Below are 26,247 nucleotides of genomic sequence, written 5' to 3' on the forward strand. Positions count from 1 at the left end.
GAGAAACATGTCAACAATCTCTTAACAAAATGTTTTTGAACATAATCAAATATTAGATTGTTTGCAAAATGGATTTAGATCACACAGCTCTGAAATTGTTCTTTTAACAGTTATTGAATCCCTTTGCAGTACGGCAGATGCAGGCAAATCCCGGGCTCTGTACCTCCTGGATTAAAGTGTGGCCTTCGACACTGTCTCACATGCAATAATATTAACTTCTCTCACTGACCTGGGGGTACAGGGCAAAGGTCTGGCCAAGATTACCTCCTTTTTAAAGCAGCGGTCCTTTCAATTTATGCCCCACACCCCTCCCTTTGCCTCATCCCAAAGAGGACTGACTCCTGGCGTCCCTCGGGGTTTGGAGCTCAGTCCTGCTACTTTTAATATTTCCGTCAGACCTCTAGCGGAGGTAGTGAAATCTTTTGGAATATCTCACTAGTATTGTATGCTGATGACTCTCAGCTAATTATTTCCCTGTCAGCAGTCGACTGGCTTTTGTGCAAAATATAAAAACTTTGTGTTAGAAATTGAATTTCTGGCTAGCTCAGACTTGCTCCAAAGCGAGGCAGAAACCACCACTCTAGTCAGGATAAGGGAGTTACACTTCTAAAATAACCCCTGCTTACCCCCTTGGTAGCTTGGCACAAGCAGTCAGGCTTATCTTAGAGTCAGTGTGTAAAGCATTTGCACATAACCAACAGTAAAACAGTGTGCCCACTACAGAAGGACACCACACGAGTTTAGAAAAATATCCAATTTTTATATACTTAAGACTAGACCAAATACGATAAAAATCTACAATACTATACTTCAAAATTGTCACGTATCCAAATCTGCCTTAAAAAAAGTTCCTTGATATCGATAGCTCCATCAGGGGCTATCACGATGTTGTGATCAACAAATCCAAAAACAGTTCCGGCTGACAGCGGTGTCGCAGGCCAACTACGGGGTCAGTAAGGCCCGCAAACAGTACCTTTCAGAGATACAGGGTGATGGGGCCTGTAGGAAGGTGGTTATCTGACTATATGGTTACCCCAACTTTTTGCCTAGTGTTTAGCTGGTTTTCGACTTAGTTGGCCTAGGATCATGTTATTCAGGGCCCTAGGCTATCTGCTCTGTCTGTAAAATGGACTCCATGTACTTTAGGTACATACCAAATTGGTTGCTGGGTCACCTTTGTGAGCCCATGTATAGTGTACCCTAGGTACCTAGGGCATAGGTGCATCCAAGACCTATCAGGGGCTGCAGCATGTATTATGCCACCCCTGGCTGGCCATCCAAACTGATACCACAGGCTGATCACTGAGCTTGGGCAAGGTGGTGTAATCACCCCTTGCTTAGATATAGTATATCTATATCTACCTTATATAGAGACACATAGGCACCTATAAGTCACTCCTATGGTAGACCTCGACAATCCTGGTGGCAGAGTGCTTGGTTTTATGTGAGATGGTGCTCTTGCATGAGCTGAGCCCTTCTGCAGCTTTCGGAACCATCTCCTTATAGTTGATCTATGATATAGCCCTACCATATACTCTTAAGTGAATTTGAAGCCTCGCAGTTAATGCTAACTTTGGTTTGGCTTTATCAAAACATATTGTGTAAGGTGTCAAACACTTTGGAATACTACCCCCCCGCCAGTATTGACAGCGGGGGTAGCATTCCATCCTTCTAGAGGGAGAAGACATGTCAGTATTGCTTTACCCGGTTAAAGTTTAACAGAGCCCCAGCATGCTGCTGCCACAGACACTAGTCTGACCTCCTGCTGCTGGACGAAACTCCGGCAGGGGAGGCCTGGACAATAGGTTTCCTCTAAAGGGAGGTGCTACAGCACTCCCCAGACAGCCTGTAGTGTATTGGGGCAGGGTGGGTTGAATGGAAAGATGCTTTTCCAGACACTGCCTGGGGCACACAAGGTGCTCTATGTATAGCTTGGTTCAAATCAGTTGCTGGGGCATTCCAGCCCTGCTCTGGCGCGAAACTGGACAAAGGGAAGGCGGTGTAAACACCCCTTGCCCTGGTTCCACCCATAGGAGGGACCTTGCAGGTAATCCAGACCCTTAGTTTGGTAAAAAGAAGGGAGCTTTGCCCATAGGCATTAGATTATCCTGGAACGAAATTCTGAAATGAAACTCTTGGACCTTCGACGTTCTACATCGACTAGAAGACTGAAGACATCTCCCTTGTGGTCAAGGAGTGACCACCCTGTGCAAACAGGCACCACAGTAACTTGCCGGTTTGCTTTGTTGGCGCTCCTGCCGGAACCAGAAGACTCAGCTACTCAGGACTGGACTTCCAGACTTCTCTGACTCCTATCCACATCCACAGCAAAGCTGAGTCCCGTGGCGGACATGAGAGACGTGGGACCGGACACCCTGGACATCCTGCATTTTGCTAACCGTGCAACTACCGAGGTACCCTCACAGTTGTGCATTGGGGTTTAAAAAGCCCCAGATCCGAGCGCCATTTGCACCGAAGCTCAGCCTTCCACACTCCACGAGTGCCGCGTGGGGCCTGCTCTTGCATTTCAGCTCAACGCATCTTCCCGGTTGCTAGCCTGTTGGCTAGTTAGCCCCCTGAAGACTGTTCTTTCAAACAACACCACTGGCCTGGTTGCTCCAGGCTCGCCCCAGCTTCTCTGCAGAGGAGAAGCTCCCCAGACCTTGCTGGTCTGACTCGAGGCCAATCTTCACTTCCTGCGTGCATTTCGTTAGCCAAGGCTTGTTGGGTCCAATCCGGATACCGACGCCACAGTCAACAAGATCCTTTGTGGGACAGCTCGTATCCAGCTCCTGGTTATCGTCGACGCCTCCTGGACTTCGTGGCTGCAGAGACAAGCTTCACCTCTTCACCTGCAAAGCACCCAACATCGCCTGGTTCCTTCCTGGTCACTGGCTAATGACCCAGACTCTGTCCCCTCTGCTTTCAGGTTCTTTACATCTTTGATCCACCCTTGGATCCACCCAGACACTTTTCTCCTGTTCGCCTGCAGCACTTCTTTGCAGCTCTCGATAGGAAACAGCGACGAAACCTGACACGAAAAGACACCTATGCACTCGCACTTCCCTGGGTGAGATAACTCGAGTACTCCGGTGCTCACTTGGGTGTTTACACTCCAAGTGTCCTAGTTTAAAAGGGTTTTATCGTAGTCCATCCGGAAGTGTCCTTACTCAACTACTTTGAAACTTTTACGTTCCCATTATAACTCTCAGGTAACCTGCGGCCTTTTTTAGACACTGCATGTGTCTCCCGTGGGCCTCCTACTTCCAATCCTTTGGTTGTCCAGTGTAGCCCCAGCGAATCTCTAGGCCTAATCACTATTCCTGAATTGGTCCTTATACCACTTACTTAGTATATGGCTCGTGAGGCCCCTAGGGCAGAATTGTATTTGTGCAACTTGTAGTATGCTTAATGAGTAACTTGTAATGTATCTCGATCTCTGACCTCATAAAGAGTCCAGAGGGGTTGTGTTAGAATTAAATATATATATGTGTGGTGTCCTTTCATTTGGTATTCAAGGGATTATATATGGTAAAACAGCTGGCTTCACATGCTCTCTGAAGTTTTAGCCTAAGTCGATACCTTAGAAATACTTTCTACTTATAGGTCCTGAAGAATCGCTAGCCATTGCACTAGAGCGAGAAACATGTCGACCGACTACAGCACACACTAAACCGTGACTCGTGAATTGGAAGCATAAAATTCCAGCCAGTAACGGATAGTTTTGATTTTAATTAGAGCAGGGATCCGCCAGAATAAAGTCATTCCTGGTACTCCTAGCTTTATTTTAACCCACACTCACACGTCTACGCACTTCTGGCCCCACACCCGCACTTCATCTTAACGGCAGTTGGAAAAAGATCTCCGCCAAGGAGCCCCTCTTTGAGGTGTCGCCCGTTGGGTATTGCACCGCCGACCCAACGAGGAGCAAGCCCAGATGATGAAGCATGACACCAGAAAGGGTGTGTGAGGGCATTACATCCAACAAAATGGATTCCCAATCGTAGGATTCCACGAGGCCCTACAACATCCTGCACATCTGCCTCGGCGGGTCTTGGGCTAAAAATTCCACGGACTCGATAATTCTCGCTTCGGTGCCTACTCGACTCACGGGTTCACACTCTGTGACTCTGGGCAATAGCTTGCTTAATCTCCACTACGGCCCCTCGCGGCGGGATGCCTGGCTTTCACCTTGTGGATACCCTGCCTGGGGTTATCTCACAGGGGAATACCAGGACGGGTTCCCTAAGCAAGCGCCGTGAGACCCCTTTGCGGGGGTGATACGTGCGCTATATAAGAAACCACGTTTACGTTTTTACGTTTTACAGGGACACGTACACTCCTTAAACTCAGGAACAGCCCAGCCTTTTTGTAATTACTCTTCATCTGAGGGCACTACTGTGGCTGGACCTACCACTTATTAGAAGTAGTGATTGCCCTTCTTTCAAAAGATTTCTCCCTCTTGTTGTAAACTGGCCTTCAGGGTATCAAACGCCTTCTGGCAGGACTCAGTCCAGATCACCTTTTTAGGCTGCTTCTTGGAAGTCAGCTCAGTTATATCCCTATGCCATATCCCTTAACAATACTCCGGTAGTATCCGGTGAGTACTAAGAAGGCCCTCACCTCGGTCTGGGTCATGGGGGGCTCCCAAGCCAGAATGGTGTTGATCTTGGGCTGTAGGGGTGCCACCTGGCCGCTCCCTACCTGGTGTCCCAAGTACACCACTGACCCCTGCCCGATTTGGCTTTTACTGGCCTTAATCATGAGGCCTGCCGTCTGCAGCGCCCTCAACACTTCCCCGAGGTGTTGCAGATGTCCGTCCCAACTGGAACTAGACACCGCAATGTCGTCCAGGTATGTGGCCCTGAATTCCTCCAACCCAGCCAACACCTGGTTGACCAACCTCTGAAACGTGGCAGGGGTATTCTTCAAGCCGAAGGGCATCAAGCGTAACTGGTAATGCCCGTCTGGGGTCGAGAATGCAAATCTTTCTTTGGCCCCTTCGTTTAGAACGTACTCCGGAATCTGAGAATCCCCAACCAGTCGATGAGCTCATCGGCTCAGGGGATGGAGTGTGCGTCAGTCCACGTGACGACATTGAGCCCCTGATAGTCCGCGCATAACCGCAGTTCCGGTCCGGCACCGGGTGCCGTGGCCTTCGGGACCAAGACCACGGGGCTGGCCCAGGGGCTGCTGGATGGCTCAACCACCCCTAACGCCAACATCTTCCAGACCTCCTCTTTGATGCTAGCCTTGACCTGGTCAGCCAACCGGTAAATCTTATGTTTCACCGGGGTGCTGTCACCGGTATCCACGTCGTGGAGAAGTGTGGCTCAGGGGTTAGAGGCGGCAGACCCGGAAGCTGAGATCGGTCCTGGACCAGGGTTCAATTCCCCGCCTCGGCAGGTCTTGGGCTCAAAAATTCCACAGACTCGATAATTCTCGTTCCGGTGCCTACTCGACTCACGGGTTCACACTCTGCGACTCTGGGCAATAGCTTGCTTAATCTCCACTACGGCCCCTCGTGGCGGGATGCCTGGCTTTCACCTTGTGGATACCCTGCTGGGGTTATCTCACAGGGGAATACCAGGACGGGTTCCCAAGGCAAGCGCCTTGATGCCTTCGGGTGATACGTGCGCTATATAAATCGCAATACATTTACATTTACACCAGTGAGTAACACCGGGGGTCAGGGAAAACAGGGAGGCAAACTGCTCCAACAACTGGTGACACTCGCTCTGTTGCTCCGCGGTGAGGGCCGGGGAGAGGGTCACACCATCCACCGAAGGATCCCCCTCTTTGGCAAACAGGAGGTCTGGAAGAGGCTCAGTCTCTCTCTCTCTGTCACTAAGAGCATGCTCACTTCGGACCTCTTGAAGTGGGGCTTGAGGCGATTCACATGGAGGACCCGCAACGGGTTCCAAAGAGTCTGCAAATCCACAAGCTATGTGACCTCACTTTTGTGCTCCACCACCTCAAAGGGCCCCGTCCACTTGTCCTGCAAGGCACAAGGTTCTACAGTGGCCATAACCCACACTTTCTGTCCAGGTTGAACCTCTACCGGAGTGGCATTCTAGGTCATACCACAGGCTCATTTCTTCCTGACTGGCCTCGAGGTTCGCCTGAGCGAGTTTCCTGAAGAGGGCGTTTGGTTGCGGAAGGCCAGCACGTAGCTGAACACATCCTGGGGTGTCTTCTTGGGAGGAGCGGCCTCCCAGCCCTCCTTCACCAAGCTGAGCGGTCCTCGCACTGGGGGACCGTACAAAAGCTCGAAGGGGCAGAACCCGAGAGACTTCTGGGGTACCTCCCTGTATGCGAAGAGTAGGCATGGTAAGAGGACGTCCCACTTACGCCTCATGGGTTTAGTGAGACCCTTGATCATGCCATTTAAGTTCCTGTTTAACCTTTCCACCAGACTGTTACCTTGAGAGTGGTACGGGGTGGTGAACTTGCACGTAACACCACACTCCTTCCACAGGGATGCCATATATTATTATTTTTTTTTTTTTTTTAAGTTTTTATTATTCTTTGCAAGGAACAAACAGGATACAGAAAATATAAGTAAGTAAATAACTTAAGCCCCGCATTTGATTATTTACAAAAACCAATTAAGCAGTACAATACAATGTGGTAAGGCAGATACACATATGAGCATACAAAGAACACAGGAAAAAAAAAGGAAACATTGAACAAAGTAAAAGCAATGTCGTCCAACATTCCGTTAATAAAAAATAAGTCAAAAGAAGAAGAATCGGAGCAAAAACACTCCATTCATTATATCCATTGGATAATAGGGTTCCAAATTTTTAGCCCTATACTTCCCTTACGAATACCCTTTGTTTTATATATTGCAGTCTCAAGATTATACATAGATAATAACTGAGCTCTCCACATAGAAAATGAAAGAGGGTCAGGGGAGATCCTTTCTTTGGAAATACAACCCCGTAACACTGACATACAAATAAAAAGGAAAGAGGCCCGATCCTTAGGTATAGTCAAACCTGTGGAGTCAGTCTCAAACAGCACCAACTCAGCATTAATACATATGGGGGGGCCTAGTATTTCAATCCAAAAATGTTGAATGGAGCTGAGTAAGGGACCAAGTTTACCACATGAAAAAAATTTATGTTGAGCATCAGCTGCAAAACAGCCGGCACAGGACCGGTACTCCATTTGGAAACTTTCCTGGGGGAATAGTACAAATCATGTAAAACCATATAGTGTTGGGCCTGCATCTTCCCCGAGATCAGAACCTCATTGGCAATACAAATAGAGGAATAAAGAGCAATAGTTGCAATATTTAATTTAGTTCTCCATCTCTCCTGACGCTGATCCAGATCCTCTGAAAGTAGATGAATCGGACTGGAATAAAAGAAACTGATGGGAAGCCCTTTTCCCATCCCTTCCAGTAACGGAAATTGTTTAACGCGAGTTTCATATTGTCCCAGCCGAACATAGTAACTGCGGATCTGGAGAAATTTAAAAAAATCATTTTTGTGTACTCCATATTTACATTGTAGCTCATTGAAAAGTAATGGCTGCAGATTATGAAACATATCACCTAAATTGCTTATACCCAGCTGATGCCATTTCCTAGTTGTTGCATATCGAAAGATATTAGGTAAAATTCCAGCCGCCACAAACTGGGTATAGCGGTTTATTGGAGGAAGTCCTATATATCGCCTAATTTGACTCCACACTGAAAATGCAGCGATCAGCACCTTAAACTTGTTTTTTTTTATAATAACTGGGCTCCAATATTTTCAAAAGACAGCCATTGGCCTTCTCCCCAATAAAGAATTCATAAACTGCGGGTGTATGACACTGCAATAGACTGCATTTTTTACCAATAACTAAAGGAGAAATAAAATGCAAAACGCATGCCCAATATTAAAATACAAAATAAGGTATACCCCACCCACCCACTTTGTGCCCTGACACATACTTCCAGCATATAGTTCTTCAAAATAGGAAAAAAAGTTCGAAAAAAATCTAGAGGGATCCCGTCAGGACCTACTGCTTTTCCTAAAGATGAAATTGCCTGCTCTAATTCCTGCTCTGTGTACTCCAACTGCTTCCCTCTGTATATCAGTGAGTTTAGAGAACTCCTGATTGCCCAGAATCATCTTCTGTATCCGAGGAGTCCTCACTAGAATAAAGTTGAGAATAGAACTCTCTAAATATTGCCAAGATTTTACCCGGTTCAGTGTATATTAAACCATTGGCACCCTGTATTGCATCTACCTTCCTAGCAGCGACTTTCTGCCTTAATTGTTTGACTAATAATCTGCCAGATTTTTTGCCGGCTTCAAACATATCAGAGCGAAAAATCACTATTTGAGCAGCAAAATTCTCAGCGTAGCTCTCATACATTTTCATTCTCTGAATAGCGAAATCTCCCACCCTCTGTTCGAATTCTACTGGGTTAGAATTTGAAGTTTGCAACAGTGCCAACTCTAAATCACGCAGTTTAGTCAACTCTAATTCTTGTTTCGCCCTAATACCTCGTTGTTTGTTTATAGTGAAACTTAGGGTTTCCCCGCGCACTCCAGCTTTAAATGCATCCCAGACTATACCCACTTCAGCCGAACCAGTATTAAACTCAAAAAAGTCTGGGATCCACTTGGCCATATGCTGACGATATCCCTGGTCAACCAATAACTGGCGGTGGAAGGTCCATGAGCTCCTGGTATTAGAGAGCAAAGAGGTATCGACTATTAATTCACAAATAACCGGGTTATGATCGGATATGATTTTAGGATAAATATCTATTTTGGCATTGGTTAAGAGGTCTACTGGGGCAAAAAAATAATCAATGCGAACATGTTTTTGGTGAGGGGCAGAGAAAAAAGTAAAGCCAGGGATAGCAGAGCCCATAAAACTCCATACATCTATGAACCCAAATTCATTCAAGATACCCTTTATAACTTTAAAAATGTTTGGCTTTTTACCTGTATACGAGGAGTTAAGACGGGAATCAAAATCTCCGGGTAAATGCAAGTTTAAATCTCCACAGATCACAAGGGGAGAAGACCATTGAGCCAGATCGATACTAATCAGATTAAGGATTTCAGGATCATCTAAATTGGGGGCATATATGGTACACAGAGTAAAAGAAAAGTGACCAATCCTGATTTCGAAAATTGCCCACCTTCCATATGGGTTAGCTTTAGCACGTTTACACTCACCCCACCCATATTTTTTTAAGATTGCTACCCCTTTAGTTGTTGTACCTTGGCGAGTGCAAATCAAAGTTTCAAAACCCAAATCCTTCAGGCACATCCTGTTGTTCGATACTACATGAGTTTCTTGAATACATAGTATCTGTGCCATCACACCCATTTTCTTTCTATATTCAGCCCACATACATTCCAGGAGCAATTAGAAAATTTAGCCACTATCAAAAAGGAAGTTGACATTCAGTGCGCACAATTTATTGTTACAACTACTCGACTGCAGTCTCAAAAAATATAATGAATTACACATTCTGTACCTGTAGTTCCTTGCCCCCCACCCCTACCCCACCCCACACCAGCCCTCCCAGCCCACCCTACCCAGCACCACAACCCACCACTGTGAAGCAAAGGAACTGAAAAGTCCCTATAAAGGATGGAAAGAAAGGAGTAGACGCTTCCCGTACTCCCTCTCGCCCTCTTCTATGATAAAGAAAAAAAAAAGGAAACAAAAAAACGTTACTGATAGGAGATATACATTAGCCCTATAACGGAGAAAAAGGGAAAAATAAAGAAAAAACCAAAGGCCAATACACACTTGGGGAGAGCATTACCCGACTCACAAGGCTATTACAAGGGCCGACCAAGAGATACTACCCGCCCTTAAAGAGAGTCAAGACACTCCTTGGCCCTTATTTCAGAATTAAAAAACATAGTTTTATCTTTAGTGATGACCTTCAGTTTGGCATTAATTAATAGATAGACCTTAGCTCCCTTGCTTTGAAAAGTCGGGATAAGTTGGCGGAGGTGCCTGACAATAGTCAGGTCTGTCGAAAAATTCGCAACCTTTTGCCTTCCGTTTGCGATCTGGACGAGCCAGGTCGCATAGATGCTCACGTAAAAGAAAATTATTGAGGCAAAAAGGAATTGCCCTTGGTTTATTTTCGGCACCCCCGGCCCCCTTCCGGATCTGAAAGGGAAATCTATGAACTCTTTGGAGCTTCCTCTCCCACTCCCATTCTTTTAACTCAGGGAAAGCTTCTAGACACAGATCTATTACAAATTATCGTATATCTTTCCCTTCAACCCCTTCCGGGATCCCCAATATATGGAGATTATTCCTTCTCGCCCTGTTCTCCATATCACAAAGCTTCCAATTAATATCATCACGCAGAGTATATAATGCAACAACATCAGCTTTACAAGAGCAAATTTCATCTTCAATGGTTAAAATTCTATTTTCGGCCTCTGCAACTCTGGTAGATAGTTCGAAATTAGATTTAGCAATGCGACGAACAGAGTTCTGTAGTTCCCGAACTGCTCCATGAATACAAAGGCTCTCTGCCTTCGTCTCCTCACGATGAATCATGATTGCCTGATAGATTGTCGAGAGGGTGACATTACTGGCGGCATCGTCAATATAGGGCAGATTACCCCCCACATCAAGACTGTCAGCCAAGGTTGCACTTTGCTCAACGGGCACTTGTGATGTTAGGGAGCTACCCGACCCTGGAGCAGTTAGAACAGTATTTTCCCCGTTGGGAGATCTTGAAAAGTCTTTTTCTTCTTCCAGAAAAGCAGAGCTGGCAAGACTACGATCATCTGCCCAGTCAATCTCAAGTTCCGTGGTTACACCCTCTCCCTCTCCCTCCCCATCAGAGACCAGTGACACATCTGACATAGAGTAAAATTTCCCTCCTGAGTCACATGATTCAACATCATTCAGTATGTCTTTATCCACAGAGGGATCAGCTAATACAGGTATTACAGGTAGAGACCTTGTGTCACCGTCCACGATAACGTAACTGGGTAGCTCAGAAGTTATACAGGGTGAAGAGGGAGGGGGGTTCTGTAGTGAGGTGGCTACAGCAGCTTCAACAGCGTCAGTGTTTGACTGGGTGACAGTTGTCAACACTACTTTTTTTATCTTCCCTTAACTGAGTTTTTTTCTTAGACTTATTAAAGATAGCCAGTATTGTTACCTTTTGCAGATGCGGGGGCTCGTAAGAAGCTGGTAAACTGGATACACCCACAGAAGAGACTACAGAGTCAGGAGGGGATACAACTGATTCCGCTTCTTGAAAGCCTCCCTCGCCAGACTTCTCATTCTCTTCAGTTTTGGATTTATCTGCTCTTTTCCCCTGTGGTTGAGTTTCGTTGGTCACGGAGCCAGGAGTGTTGGCAGCCGCCGCTGCTCTCGTAGTGGCTCCCTTTGGTAGCATGTTTGAGGCGGTATTCTTGGGTGTCATTGTATTCTGTGGAATGGTCCGCTCCGGGTTTTGCCTCAGTCTGTCAAAGTGCACCTTGGTCTTGCTCTCAAGCTGATTCCAGTATTCAAAGCATCGATAACCAAGCCTCTCAATACTACTGCGAGAGAGGTTAAACAGGCAAAGAAGTGTTGGGGGCCAGCCGCCAGAAGAAACTGAAGCCGGCGTCTCCGAGTGCTCACCCCCGCAAAAAAAACGGAGCTCCGCATATCCCCTTCTCAACACTGGGGAGTGCCAGCATCAAGGAAAGAAAAACCTCTGCTTACTTTGCTGCCGGCTGGGTGAGAAAAACCACAGGGTCTGCTGCCACCGAAGGCATCCAAAGGCGTCCAAAGGCTTTCCGAAAGCTTCCAAAGTCTGCTGGGGCGAACCGCAAAACCAGGAGAAGCAAGTCCGGGGGGATTCCAATGAGAACACCGCTTGCTGTCTCGAACCCAGCCCTCCACCGCGGGGAAGCAGGGCAGTTGAATCACAATAACGGCCCGGACAGGGTACAAGGTAACACTCCATAATTCGCCGTTATTTTGCAGCCATTTCACTACCCAGGAGGGCTATATCTCTGTTTTAGAAGGGGGTTAGATTCTCGATGAGCAGGGGGAACGCCGGCAGCTTCCTTACTCGGACATCGACGTGTCCGCCATCTTGCCACCTTTCTCCAAGCAGCCCCGGGATGTCATATACTTTGCAATGAAATTGGTCCCCCTCTCGGAAACCACCTCTCTGGGGAACCGCACGCGGGAAAAGATCCCCATTAGCGCTCGGCTCACCACTGGCGCCGTCGTTGTCCTGAGAGGGATTGCCTCCGGGTACTGGGTGGAATGGTCCACCAAGACAAGGATGTACCTGTTGCCCATGGCTGTCTTAAGATCCGGTGGCCCCAGGATTCCCATCACCATCATTTCAAAGGGTGTCCCCGCGGTTGGAGAGGCAGGTTGGAGAGGCAGTTTGGAGAGGCAGTTTGACCTTCCTCCCACTCTTACCACTCGCCTGGCAAGTTTGGCAAGACCGACAATGCACATCCGACTGCCTTCGCATTTGAGGCCAGAAAAAGTGGGTGACAAGCCGGTCAACGGTCTTGTCCTGCCAAAGGCACGTCATGAGCCAGACCCAGTAGGAAGGTCCGGTAGCGCTGGGGTACCACCAGCACATGGGCAGATCCAGGTTCCACGACCTTAAGCTCGCTGTACAGGAGATCATTCTCTCAATAGATCCAATGTGATCCGGACTGATCACCAGTCGCCTGAGCTGCGGCCTGCCTCCGCAGGCCCTCCAGAGAAGGGCACTCTTTCTGTTACTGGCAGAACTCCTCCCTGGTGGAACCCCCTTCTTGCTGCCAATGGGTCAGGTCAGAGATGTCCCCCAGTTCGGCTACCTGCTCCCCTGTAGGCACCTGGGAGTCCCCCTCGAGGTCCGCCTCATCCCGGGCCGCGAGAACCTCAGGGGCCATTTTCCCGTGCCCTTTCTCTTGGTAGGGACCTGGGCCACTGTCTCAGGCGCCGGGTCCCTCTGATCACCCTCTCAGGCCACCATCGACCGAGTGGACACGCATGCCTACTTTGGCAACCCCAACAACTCCAAGTGGGACCTGAGCTCAATATCCTTCCATAAGGACTTCTCCAGGTCGTTACTGAGCAGACAATCGACAGGCATGGAAGGGCTCACACAACTACCCTCAAGGGACCTGAGACCCCCCCACTCGAAGGGAACCTGCGCTGCTAGACACTGGCGCTCTGAATTGTCGACTGGGATAAGCTAGTGGAATGCCCCGGGGACTATCTGCGTCTTAGCGACCAGGTGACACCGTACTGAGGTTACACTTGCTCCATTATCCCTGAGAGCCTCTACCCTTTTCCCGTTGATGGGCACCCAGGTGCTGTATTTCTTTGTGTTAGGGGGCACCTGGGCTCCTGGGACCATCTCACTGTCCCCTAGTGAGACGAGAGTCATTTCTGCAGGGTCCTCACCCTCCTGTGGGTGCTCCTCCTCCTCCCCAAGCGCTACGCTAGCCAACACCTTGGACTGCCCACCAGTGGGTGGCTGTGCCTCCTTTGAGCACCTGGGGCCCCCCTTCATGTGCCCTACATTGTCACATGCAAAACATCTGCGGGGGTGGTCTCAGCCGGCTTTCCGGTTGAGACCACTTGCTTCTTATCTCCGGGTAGATGGGAACCTTTACCCTGGGTGTTATTTTGGGGCCCGTTAAAGAACTCCTGTGATTTACCCTTGTTCCCCCCACCTTTCTGCTGGGGACCTTGCCCCCCCCTTTGGCTGAGTCTCCCTCAAACGCTTTCTTGTGGACCCTGGTACTCACTCAGCAGTCCGCCTTCATAGCAAGCTTTCTGGGGTCAGTCAACTTACTATCAACTAGGTGCTGGCGCAGATCTGCAAAACATAGACTGGACAGGTTCTCCCATGCAATCAAATTATAGAGCCTCTGATAATCTGTCACATTACTGCCTTTTACCCAGCCATCCAATGATCGGCAAAACACATCCACACACTCCAACCATGTGTTGGCATCGGACTTCTTACTGGACCTAAACTGGCCCCTGTTCTTTTCAGGAATAAGACCATACTTAGTGAGGAAGGCGTCCTTCATGCCTGGATAGGTGAGGTGATACCCCTTACCCAAAGCTATTAAAGTGCCCCTCACTTCTTCAGGGAAGAGAGGCCACAATCCTGCTCCCCAATTCTCCTCAGGGACCCCATTCATGTGGATTGCTGCCTCGTACCCCTGAAACCACCTTTGTATGTCATCCCCCTTCTTGAATTCCTTGCCCACATTCTTAGGGATGTGAACGATTCTGTCTGCCTGTCTTGACGAGTAGCCGCCACCATCTGAGCCGGGTCTACTCCTTAGCTCCAGCTCCATCAGACCTCGCTCATGGTCTAACATTATTTTCTTTTCTTCCATGGCTAGTCTTTTGTTTTCCCTCTCACTTTCCATCCTGAGTTTTTCCAACTCGAACTTCCTTGCCTCCTGCCTGTCCTCCAGTTCCTCTGGGGACAGGCCACTGCTGCCTGGCCGGAAGGGTTCCCCCCTCCCAAAAGCACATCCCTCCTAGAACCAGACTTCCCTACCTCTCCACTAAGGTCACCAGATTGCCCACTTGCATCTCTGGCTGCTACCCAGGCCCTCAGCGCCTTTTGTAGCTCGTCCTTCCTAGTGAGACCTCTGACTTGGACTTTGAGGTTTTTGCACACAGACTTCCATTCTCTCACCGAGTAGAGCTCCAACCTATCCTCCTCAAAGGCAATGTTCAGGATGCAACGGATGATGCTATTGATTCCGGCATGATGAAGCAGAAAGTTCACCTGGAAAGATAACAAAAATCGGGCAAAAAGAAAACGAGTTAGTATGTGGCACATAATGGTCTGCGATATGGCAGTAGTGCACACCAATCACTGTAAGTCAAGTGCAAACGCAAGTCCGATCCTCAACGCTGACAACCAATGTTATAAATGGGATTGCTGGCTGGCTCAGACTTGCGCCAAAGCGAGGCAGAAACCACCACTCTAGTCAGGATAAGGGAGTTACACTTCTAAAATAACCCCTGCTCACCCCCTTGGTAGCTTGGCACGAGCAGTGATGCTTATCTTAGAGGCAGTGTGTAAAGCATTTGCGCATAACCAACAGTAAAACAGTACACGCACTACAGAAGGACAACAAACCAGTTTAGAAAAATATCCGATTTTTATATACTTAAGACAAGACAAAATACGATAAAAATCCACAATACTATACCTCAAAATAGTCACTTATCCAAATATGCTTTAAATATAGTTCCTTGATGTCAATAGCTCCATCCGGGGCTATCACGACATCGTGAACAAAAAAGCCAAAAACTGTTCTAGCTGATCGCGGGGTCGCAGTCCATGTACGGGGTCGGGAAGACCCACAAACAGTGCCTTTCAGATATGCAGGGCAATGGGGCCCTTGAAGTCACTCGCATTGCAGGTCGAGCTCCTTTCTCATGGGATCCGGAGCGCTGGCGCCAACAGGCGTCTGGTGCTGCGGGGTGGCGTGCGGTGCTCCCAGGTCGCAGTGCGAGCAACGGCTCAGTGGTTGCGTCAGATGGTGTCGTCAGTGAGACCAGGGTCGCGGTGCAAGATGGAGGCGGCGCTCGTCGTGGTGCTAGTAGGTCACGGTGCAAGCAGCAGCGTTGTCGTTGCTGAAGTGCTGTAGTCGGCTTACGAACTGGAGTCGATGGTGCCGGCGTCGGTAGGCCAAGGCTGCGGTGTGGGATGAGGGCGGTGCGTCGTGTAACTTACGAGCGGTGCCCCCGAACCACGGTGCAGGCAGTGTAGTCAATTTCAGACCTTTCACTGCCCAAGACAGAAGCAGCCACTGCACGTCAGCCCAGCAAAGTACGCAGCAAAGCAGTCAGTCCTTTCAGCAGTTTCTCGTGCTCTCCTTCTGTGCAGTCTTCTTGATCCAAATGAGTTCTAAAGTTCAGGGGTCTGGGGCACAGCATTTGCACACAAAAATCCTTTGATCTGCCAGGCAGAGGGTGTAGATGTCCAGCCAATTGGGCCTTCTCTTGCATGAATTCCTGGCTGGAGGTGGAGACGGCTTTGTCAGAGGCATACTAGGCCCTTTGAGGTGCAAAGAAATCTCCTCCCTCTTCCCCCGTCGTAACCCAGGTCTATTTAGCAATTTCCTGACCTACCTAGACTATCGGGAGCCACCCTGCTTCCCAGTCATTTGTCGTCCAAAAACCAGACAGGCAATCCACATTCCGGCAGAGGCACACGGGATGACCGAGCAAAATAAAACCCACTTTCTAAAAGTGGCCTTTATGAATTCAGAATGAAAAGGGCACCCTCGCTAAAGGCTGCGTCTTTAGAAGCGGAGTTCAGGCCTACCAAACTTCCTTCACTTATACCTTTCTCGGGCTACGTACGAGGGTGGCACAATCCGTGCTGCAGGCCTACGAGTAGCGGTGGACTCACAAGTCCCGGCACCCGCAGTGCTCGTTACTGGTGTCTCACAAGTAAGTCACACATCCAATCATAACACAATTTACCACAGGACCACCAGCGCTTTAGCACTGATCAGCAGTGTGAAAAGCGTGCAGAAAAGTTATACCAGCAAAAACAAAATAAAAACCGGGAGGGCAGAAATAAAAAACTCAGGGGAAACACGGCAAAATACACCAGGTCTAACACAGTGGTGGCCAGATGGATGCATGACAACTGTTTAAAACTTAACTCCAAAAAAACAGAGATCCAAGGAGTACCCAGCCTAGCTGCCTAGTTGCAATTTTACATGCCCTCCAGAACACTACACTACACTTCGCTAATCTAAACCTGGCCCACATCCCTCATCATAGCAGAGCCATATGAGAGGTTGCTCCTTCCATGTTTTAGCTCTGACCCAATGGAATTCTATGCCTCATAACCTTAGAGTCAATATCACTTAATGATCCGGAAACAGTGGAAGACCCGGCTCTTCTCCATCTGGGCTGATGATTTCGCCTCGCTGCTGCTGTGTTTCTTAGGATTCTTTTATGTCCCTTGTTGATATCGTCACCACCTGGACCCTCACCTTCCCCTCAGGGCAGGAGGTCTCCAGGTGTTGTGCATTCTAAGGCTCTGCTCTCTTCTAGTAAAGGGTCAAAGTGGTAACACCCCTGCAGTAAGTGCCTTTATCAGCAGCGGAAATAAGAGATAGTGCACCCCAATACCCAGCCCAGTAAAGGCCTGAAACAGACCCAAATAAAGGAGCGTGTACCCACATGTTCGACTCCTCTATTTGTACCACATAAGCATCTACATGTTCACGTCCTGCATTTGTACGCAATGGGCGAGCTTCTCTAAAGATGCTTAAGATCCTTGTACTGCCAACCATGGCGTTTGTCTATCAGACCATTACCTGATGTCTGCTGTGTTCATCGAGTCACTCCCCTGCTTTAGCTGTCAATGAACCCTGATGAGCGAGTACGCAGACATAAGGGAGTATGGAAGATGATAAACAGGTGAATGTAAGAAATGTGCACCGGTGTAAATCCTGCACTCACCCACAAGCAACGGATATCTTGTCCCACTCTGCCAAGGCTCCATCCACCGACCGAGAAGCATGCTAGCACCAAATGCAAAACATTGTCAGAAACCATGGTAAGGTAGAAAAAGACAAAAAGCAGACATGTATTGGCAGCAGAGATATCGCAGGTATATTGCTGTCTGTGATGGAAACTCTATAATAAATGCTGCAATCTTCCAACAAATGCTTGAACAATCCATAGGAATGTGAAAAGATAACTTAACAAACAGAAAAGTAATGACAGGAGTTGGAACTTCAGCTGCTCCAGTTTGACCTGGAAAGTATTGTCAAGAAGAGTGTGAATGGAGATACATTTGTTATATACTTCCTGAAGTGTTACCTTTATTATATATTTCCTGAAGCATTACCTTTATTATATACTTCATGAATAGTTTTCTTTGTCATGTAGTCTCGAAAGCGTTACTGTTGTTATACACTTCCTGAAACTGAAGTGACAGCAGCACATCCTGATCCATCTCTTTTTCCACAATCCCTTCTTGTTTAAATGACATCTTAGCCATGTGCGTCTACCTAAAGCGGTACCTCCAGCAAGAGGGCGCTCCGTGAGTGCTCTTTCTGCACTAAGTTACTCTGTGAACGCCGGAAAATAACCTCCTTTTCTGAATTAGGTAACAGTGACATGTTCAATAGAAGATTTAGTTAAATATCTGTGTATGGTGAAAAAGCCCTTGGTAACTTTGAAAAATGAGAAAGAAGAGATGTCTTTTACAACTAGTTAAATATTGTGTATTCACATTCTCTTCCATTTCCATTCAGTGATTCTAAATCTCTTTACATCCCATAGGAAACCAGCTTTGAATGCACAAATGATTGTGAATAACAACAGTAATCTAAAAAAAAGCAGTTAAAAAAAATGAGCTCCAATATTCAGGAAACGATCTTCACAGTCAGAGACTGAGGAACCTGAACATAAACTGATAGATCCTGGAAGAAGCAGTCCCAAGCAATTCAGTGGATCTAAGAGTCTGAGCTGTGCACCTCCACACAACAGGACTAAGAAATGACCTCTAGAAAATTAATGCAACAACACTAACAAACCACCTCCTGTATAAACAGGCCTCCACCACCAGCTTTGAGGGAGATACAGCATTGTTCTGCTTCCTGTAATGATAGCAGATTACCATTCAGCGTGCTAGGTGTATTGTAAACTCTTTCGGGCCAAACCACAGGAACAAGAAAAAAGCACAATGGAGTGGAGCCAGACAACTGAAGGGTAAAGGAAAGAGAGGGTCTCTGATCTACAACAGACTGTCCCAATTTGCATCGACCTGAAGGAAGACTAATCTTTACCCGTAAACATGCCAAACCATTATGCAATCTAAAGACATAACCACCTACAAATAAGCTTTACTTGCCACAATTATAATATATGTAGTTAGTGAGTCTTGAATTTCATTGTGAACTCTGAAATCAAGTATCCAAAATACCACACACATACAGGGAATGTGAGAATAACACAAGTGCTTTATCAACCATGTTAGCTCCTCAGGAAACCCAGTCATCGGATGCAGACAAATATAAACCCGACCCAGAGACACTCCTCAAGAAAGAAAAATCATACACAAGCAGCAAGAGCTTTAATTTGTCATCACTACTAAAGAGCCATCAGCAAACACACACAGGAGAAGCAACATGCAATTGCAATGAATGTGTGAAGAACTTTAGTCAGTTAACACTCCTAAAAGATCATCAGCGAACACACATGGGGGAAAAACCATTCAAGTGCAGTGAATGTGTAAAGAGCTTCAGTCGGTTATCACAACTCCAAGTTCATCAGCGAACACACACAGGGGAAAAACCATTCAAGTGCAGTGAATGTGTAAAGAGCTTCAGTCGGTTATCAGAACTCCAAAGACATCAGCGAACACACACAGGGGAAAAACCATACTATTGCAGTGAATGTGGAAGTAGTTTTAGTGATTCCTCAAATCTCAGGATTCACCAGCGAACACACACAGGAGAAAAGCCATTCCAGTGCAGTGAATGTGTGAAGAGCTTCTGTCGGTTATCAAACCTACAGAGACATCAGCGAACACACACAGGGGAAAAACCATACCATTGCAATGAATGTGGAAGTATTTTTACTGATTCCTCAGCTCTCAGGACTCATCAGCGAACACACACAGGGGAAAAACCGTTCAAGTGCAGTGAATGTGTAAAGAGCTTTAGTGGGTCATCAGACCTACAAAAACATAATCGAACACACACAGGGGAAAAACCATATAATTGCAATGAATGTGTGAAGAAATTCAGTTGGTTATCAACCCTCCGGAGACACCAGCGAACACACACAGGAGAAAAACCGTTCAAGTGCAGTGAATGTGTGAAGAGCTTTAGTTGGTTATCACATCTCCAAGCACATCAGCGAACACACACTGGGGAAAAGCCATTCCAGTGCAGTGAATGTGTGAAGAGCTTTAGTTGGTTATCACATCTCCAAGCACATCAGCGAACACACACTGGGGAAAAGCCATTCCAGTGCAGTGAATGTGTGAAGAGCTTCAGTCATTTATCACATCTCCAAGCACATCAGCGAACACACACTGGGGAAAAGCCATTCAAGTGCAGTGAATGTGTGAAGAGCTTTAGTTGGTTATCACATCTCCAAGCACATCAGCGAACACACACTGGGGAAAAGCCATTCCAGTGCAGTGAATGTGTGAAGAGCTTCAGTCATTTATCACATCTCCAAGCACATCAGCGAACACACACTGGGGAAAAGCCATTCAAGTGCAGTGAATGTGTGAAGAGCTTTAGTTGGTTATCACAGCTACAATGGCATCAGCGAACACACACAGTTTAAAAGCCATTTAAATGCAGTGAATGCGTGAAGGGATTTAGTCGATTAGAAAATCTACAAAGACATCAGCAAACACATATTAGGGAAAACCCATATAATTGCATTGAATGTGGTTCAAAGCCATTCAAGTGCACTAAATGTGTGAATAGCTTTAGACGATTATCAGCTCTTCAAAGATATCAGCATACATACACAGGTGAAAGACCCTGCCACTGCAGTGAATGTGGAAGTAGTTTTGGTGACCCTTCAACATTAAGAAATCATCAGCGAACCCACTTAGGGGAAACGCCATTTAAGTGCACTGAATGAGCGAAGAGCTTTAGTCGATTATCAATTCTACGAAGACATCAGCAAACACATACAGGGGACAAACCATACCATTGCAGTGGATTTGGAAGTAGTTGAGGGAAGAATTTTCAGCAAACTACAGGGATTAGTGATAAAACCTATAAAACTCAACACACTTGAATAAGTTTAACAAGCACAGACTGGAGAATATTTCTAGCTGATTTTGGTGGTTGGTCCTTTTGTGCAACAACCGGTTCAATGACAGCTGCTAGAGAACAACGTTCAAAGGCAGAAGAAGTAAAAGTAGGAAATTGTGACCTGTAACTGTGAGAGATAATGGTTGCAATGCACAACATTTACATCCGAAGCCCTGACGCAGGGCAAATGATGCTCATTTCAATCACATGCATCTGTTAATGCACCCACCATAGTGACACTTCCCCAGAGGTGTCCAATATCAAGCTGGACTTTTGGGAAATTTGCTGGCTCACCACTGACTATAAATGATTCACGGCCAGATTAATTGTATATGAATATATTTTAGACCTTTCTTATTTACAGAGAATCACCCAACCAACTCCTACCTGGTGAAAGGACAAAATCCGTGCATGATGCCAAAATTATTGATCAGAGAGAAAGCAGTTGAAAAGTGTAGTTCTTAATAGGTTTCTGAAAGCTTGACGATTAGGTAAAGATTGAACCTTTAGCAGTAAATAACTTTAGCCGTGCCTTTTCAAGAGAGGCCTTATGTGTGGTTTAATATGAGTGTTGTGACCAGCATTGCTTTAATATATGCATATTGTTTTGCAGGTAACCGATAATTTGTTCCACTACTGCCAAGCTGGATATTATTGGTGGAGTATATGAACTGTTTATTTTGAAATTTATCACACTTTGAGTTTTTCACTCTTAGAGCAGCAGCTATATATATTTCTAGCTCAATTTGTCCTGAGGAATGCCCCGATACTGTTAGATCCTTGTGAGGGCAGAAACATGTCGACCTATTTCATCGCTTAACATTTGACTTTCAATTGTTAGCATTCTGCTTTTTAACCATGACAGAGGCACTCTGAGAATAAAGTTGGTATGGAGCTCCCTTTGTCATTTTTAACACACTTTTTTCGTATTATTTAGCGCTGCACTGTTATTCTTTGTTTAGAAACCCTCTTCACTTAGCAAGAACATATGCCTATGGGTTTCATGGTGTACTCTATGGAGTCATCAGCCATCCTCTGGTTTGGAAAACAGCTGAGGGCTTCTCAGTCAATTTTCTAGACTGAGTACCCGAATGAGAGGAGGCCAGGCCCAAATGTTGATAATTCACTACTTGTGAATGATGGGTTTTGGCAACGAAGTTCTCTCCTCTCCCGATGAGGTGGTTGTCATCCCAACCTGTTGACATATTTTCTTCCTAGCTGGTCTCTTTTCTGCTCATTTTCCACCTTTGTTCCTAGACCCTAGGTGTTGTGTGGTATATGATTGTCAATTAGGGGAAACACACCTTGTAGGTCTTGAAATTGTCCCTGAGACCCTCCTTAATGTGTTGTGTTCCGTAAGCTTTGGAACTCCCTCCCTGCACATATTAGAAACATTCAAAAACATTCTCTTTTCCGTAAAATATCAAAACTCACCTCTTCCCTGCATAATTGCCTCCTGGGTGTTCTTGGCTTGCTTATGGCAGTGACATTTTAGCGCTGTTATGCCCGTTGTTGAGGCAATGAGCGCTTTATAAAACCCCTTAACATAACATAACAAGCAAAAAGATACCCTTGTTTTATAAACTGCCAGTGAATGAATGGACATAAAAAGTGTGTGCTGCCTCATGAGTAAACAGTGGAACTTTGTGATGCAGTTGGGACGTCTTCAGACCACAAATAAAATAGATCGTAGCATTCTGAATCATCTGACATCTTCAGTAGCCAAAGATAGTAGAAACTAATGCTTTCCACTGAGTTCATTTTAACAAAGTGCTGAGTCCGGGAAGTTCTTCCTGCTGCCCACCATCATCATCATCACCACCCAGCCAGTGAGGAGAAGCAAAGAGACTGCTCTTCAGCACACCCATCCTATACATAACACACTACAGGGGTTTGCTCCAGGGTCAAACTCACTTTACTTTCACGTTAACAGCAACAAGTTCTAAACTGAACAAATTAAATTTAGGAACAAGTGGTTTGTACGACCATTAGTGGCATAATACATTTGAAACCCAATACTTTATACATCTGTGTTAATGATACATAACCAAACATCCAAACACCACCCATGTATTGGCATCCATGAGCCTTTAAAAACCACACTACAGAGGTGTGTACCAGGATTTACTTTAACATTAACATGAACTAAATTATGATACAGCAAGAACAATCATGATGCTATGAAATGTACACAATGAAGACTAGATTCTACTTATTACTACGAAATCAATGTTTTTTGATATGTAATAAAACAACACATTGTAACAATTAAAGTTCTGGAATCCAGTATGTAAAGTAAATATAATTTATTGTAGATTAATCCAAGTTAAATGATCAATAGATATAATGATAAAAACCCCACCAGGAGCAGTTCTTCTCTCGCTCAGCCTGTCTGCCATCAACTGCCTCTACTCAGAGCAGTCAGGTACCAAACATTCTAGTGTGTCATCAAACATTCTATTAGATGCAGTGGCTAAGCAATGGGGAAATCTAAGTAAGGGAAATGCAAAGCATGAGCAAGATGTAACACATCCCCCATCCTTAGAAAACAACAAATAAAGATAATAGAATAAATTGCATTGCATTCTTAAATATACTTGCGTGGTTCATATCAGCCAATAGAGTAACTTGCGGCTTTTAACAACATTGAACAATGGAACTCCTCAGAGTCCATAACAAGAAAATTGAGCAACTACGGCTCTTCTAAACATCAACAATTGAACCCATCAGAGTCCATAACAAGAAAATTGAGCAACTTATTGCTCTCCATAACAATAGAACAATTGAACTCCTCAGAGTTCATATCAAACAAATGGAGCACCTCAAACTGAGCACTGATGTGGCTCCTCAAACTACACATCTAATAAATCCCAACTCCTCAGAGTTCATAAAAGAAAATGGAGCGCCTCAAAATGAGCACAGATGTGGCTCCGCAAATTACATATTTAATAAATCCAACACTAGGACAACTAATCCTCTGAAAAGAAAACCTCAAAATAATTTGAGCACGTAGTGGTTCACAACAATAAAAGAAAATGCATGACTCTACTCAGTAATACATGTGAACTCCTCTAAAATTTTAGAGCACTAAAAAAACGTGGTACATTAAAAGTAAGAAAGAATAAAATTGAACACCTCAATAGAAATTGAGCACCTAAATGATGGTTCAAAACAGCATATTGATATCAAACATATCTGCAAATAATTACGAAAAATAAACATTTTGAGCACCCCAAAGGCACACCCTGACATCACGGTTGTAAACTTGAAGAATGTAAGCAAACTATTCATCAACACCAAAAAGCTCCATGAAATGTCTTTTAACAACCAAAATGAAGAGTGACAAACACCGCTCAGGCGTAAGTTATGCTACAAAATAAAACATGCCACCCATTGAATATCGTACCCAAGGTACCCAAACCAAAGGACTTTTAAAATTGAACCAATTCCAAAACACAACAAACAAACTACACCACAAATAAAAACACGCTGCCTTATAAAAGCATGAAGACAAATATCCCTGCAAAGGAAACAAGTTATTATTACGCCGGTGAGCGAACTCTCTCACCCGAGAAGTGCAGAACTCATCCAACGCAGATTGACAAGATCTCTTTTCCAGTGTCCACGAAGATTATCACCAACGGACATTTGTTGAAGTTCAGTCACTCATGTGAAGAAGAACGATGTTAATCAATCTCAATGTGAACAGCAGGGATCTCCGCCGGTTTCCTATTAACTTTATTGGCATTCAGAATCGTGAATAACAGGGAATTCACAGCAGAAAAAACAGAACTCCCTAAAATGGCGTCACGTTGTCACGTATCCACCGGATGGCTCACGGTGAGGGCGTGCCGACAACCGGACAGTGGCAGGATCAGCAAGTTTGACGTCACAGCAGGATTAGAACATAGGGCAGAACGTGAGGCGAAAGAATCACTAACTCCCTGATGCCTTCCAAATACGTCATCAAACGTATGGTAGCAGGGACTGAGAGAAGATCGCTGCTGGCAAATCGACGACCAACCGTCATTTCCACCAAGACGGTGAGTGTATAATCGTAGGCAAAAAGAGCTACTTTGCACACACGCGCTTCTCAAAAACAACGTTGTGAATGCGATGACCAGGCTCAATAATCTTTGTAAGTGCTCGAGCCATTGCTCACATAAGTCGTTGTTAATCATATTTAAATATAACCAGAAGAAATTAAAAGGAAGACACGTGCAAAATTCAGTACAGAGCCTTAGAACAGTACACAGGTTTGAAACGCTTGAAGATCCTTTGCCGAAGTTACAGTAGACACTGCACACAGCGCTCCGCTTAAAATTGCCAGCGTCTAAATTATCGCTGACACCGCAGTTTGTGCTTCGCACACCCAATCCAGTGTTTTTCTTGGAGGGGCCAAAGCAAAACAATAAGTCCATTCTCACGCTGCGCTCTTCTCTTTTTTTTAAAAGTTGTTAACAAATCAGGCCAAAACAGATTAAGTCTTAAAAGTTTTCTTCACGTTTTTCCAATTAAAAGCTTGATATGAGAACAGATCCAAGTACTCAGCTCAAATTACGCAGTCAGAAATCAAACACCCTGGGATAAGAGGCTGTCCAGATGACTGGGGACACTGGTGGGGCTAACCAGGGCGTTTCTGTAAAATTTACCTTTTCTTTTCCGGGTTAAGTAGTTCCTTGGTTGCAGTATTACTTCATTAAAACAGTCCTTTTTCCACGCATAAGTTCAGTTCTGTACCTCGTCACCAATTTGTAACAATTAAAGTTCTGGAATCCAGTATGTAAAGTAAATATAATTTATTGTAGATTAATCCAAGTTAATTAATCAATAGATATAATGATAAAAACCCCACCAGCAGCAGTTCTTCTCTCGCTCAGCCTGTCTGCCATCAACTGCCTCTACTCAGAGCAGTCAGGTACCAAACATTCTAGTGTGTCATCAAACATTCTATTAGATGCAGTGGCTAAGCAATGGGGAAATCTAAGTAAGGGAAATGCAAAGCATGAGCAAGATGTAACACACATGTATTTGAATTCATGGTATTTGACTGTTGATTGTATAGGAGATCTTAAATGTGATTTATTTCCTAAACTATAAAGATAATTTGTGATGTCAGCAAAGAGCCTAGTTTATTTGGCTGTAGAGTGGTCAACTGATCTCGATAGCATGACTGCTTTCAGCAGGAGTCTGCCGCAGGTGGCATTAGAGGACCCTAGTCTCAATAGCATCACTGCTTTCAGCAGGAGTCTGGCACAGGTGGCATTAGAGGGGACTATTCTTGCCAGTGTGCCTTCTCTCAGAGTGAGAGGTGCTGAAAATATGTCTGTATCCTGGCACTACTCTTGTTAATAATCCATAAAAATACCACAGAATGTTGAGTACTTGAAAGCAGTCTGCCATACAAGGGATTTAAACATGAATTTGTCAAATACATTTTTTTTTTAAGGTTCTTATA

The 26,247-nt window shown here is 45.6% G+C and overlaps 2 protein-coding genes across 2 annotated transcripts in view; both read left to right on the forward strand.

Annotated features, from left to right (window-relative positions):
- Positions 1 to 18,320: 18,320 nt before the first annotated feature.
- On the forward strand, positions 18,321 to 21,677 carry LOC144806583 (uncharacterized). The gene has a single exon (XM_078672918.1). The coding sequence runs from the start codon at positions 18,979 to 18,981 to the stop codon at positions 20,305 to 20,307; it is 1,329 nt and encodes a 442-aa protein (XP_078529044.1). The 5' UTR covers positions 18,321 to 18,978; the 3' UTR covers positions 20,308 to 21,677.
- Positions 21,678 to 24,736: 3,059 nt separating this feature from the next.
- LOC144806605 (uncharacterized) overlaps positions 24,737 to 26,247 on the forward strand; it is an 85,848-nt gene continuing 84,337 nt past the window's right edge. Inside the window, 1 exon segment of the mRNA XM_078672934.1 lies at positions 24,737 to 24,832. Coding sequence (XP_078529060.1) covers positions 24,737 to 24,832 — 96 coding nt within the window.

Source organism: Lissotriton helveticus (assembly GCF_964261635.1).
Source record: "Lissotriton helveticus chromosome 1_1 unlocalized genomic scaffold, aLisHel1.1 SUPER_1_unloc_9, whole genome shotgun sequence".
NCBI classification, from domain to species: domain Eukaryota; kingdom Metazoa; phylum Chordata; class Amphibia; order Caudata; family Salamandridae; genus Lissotriton; species Lissotriton helveticus.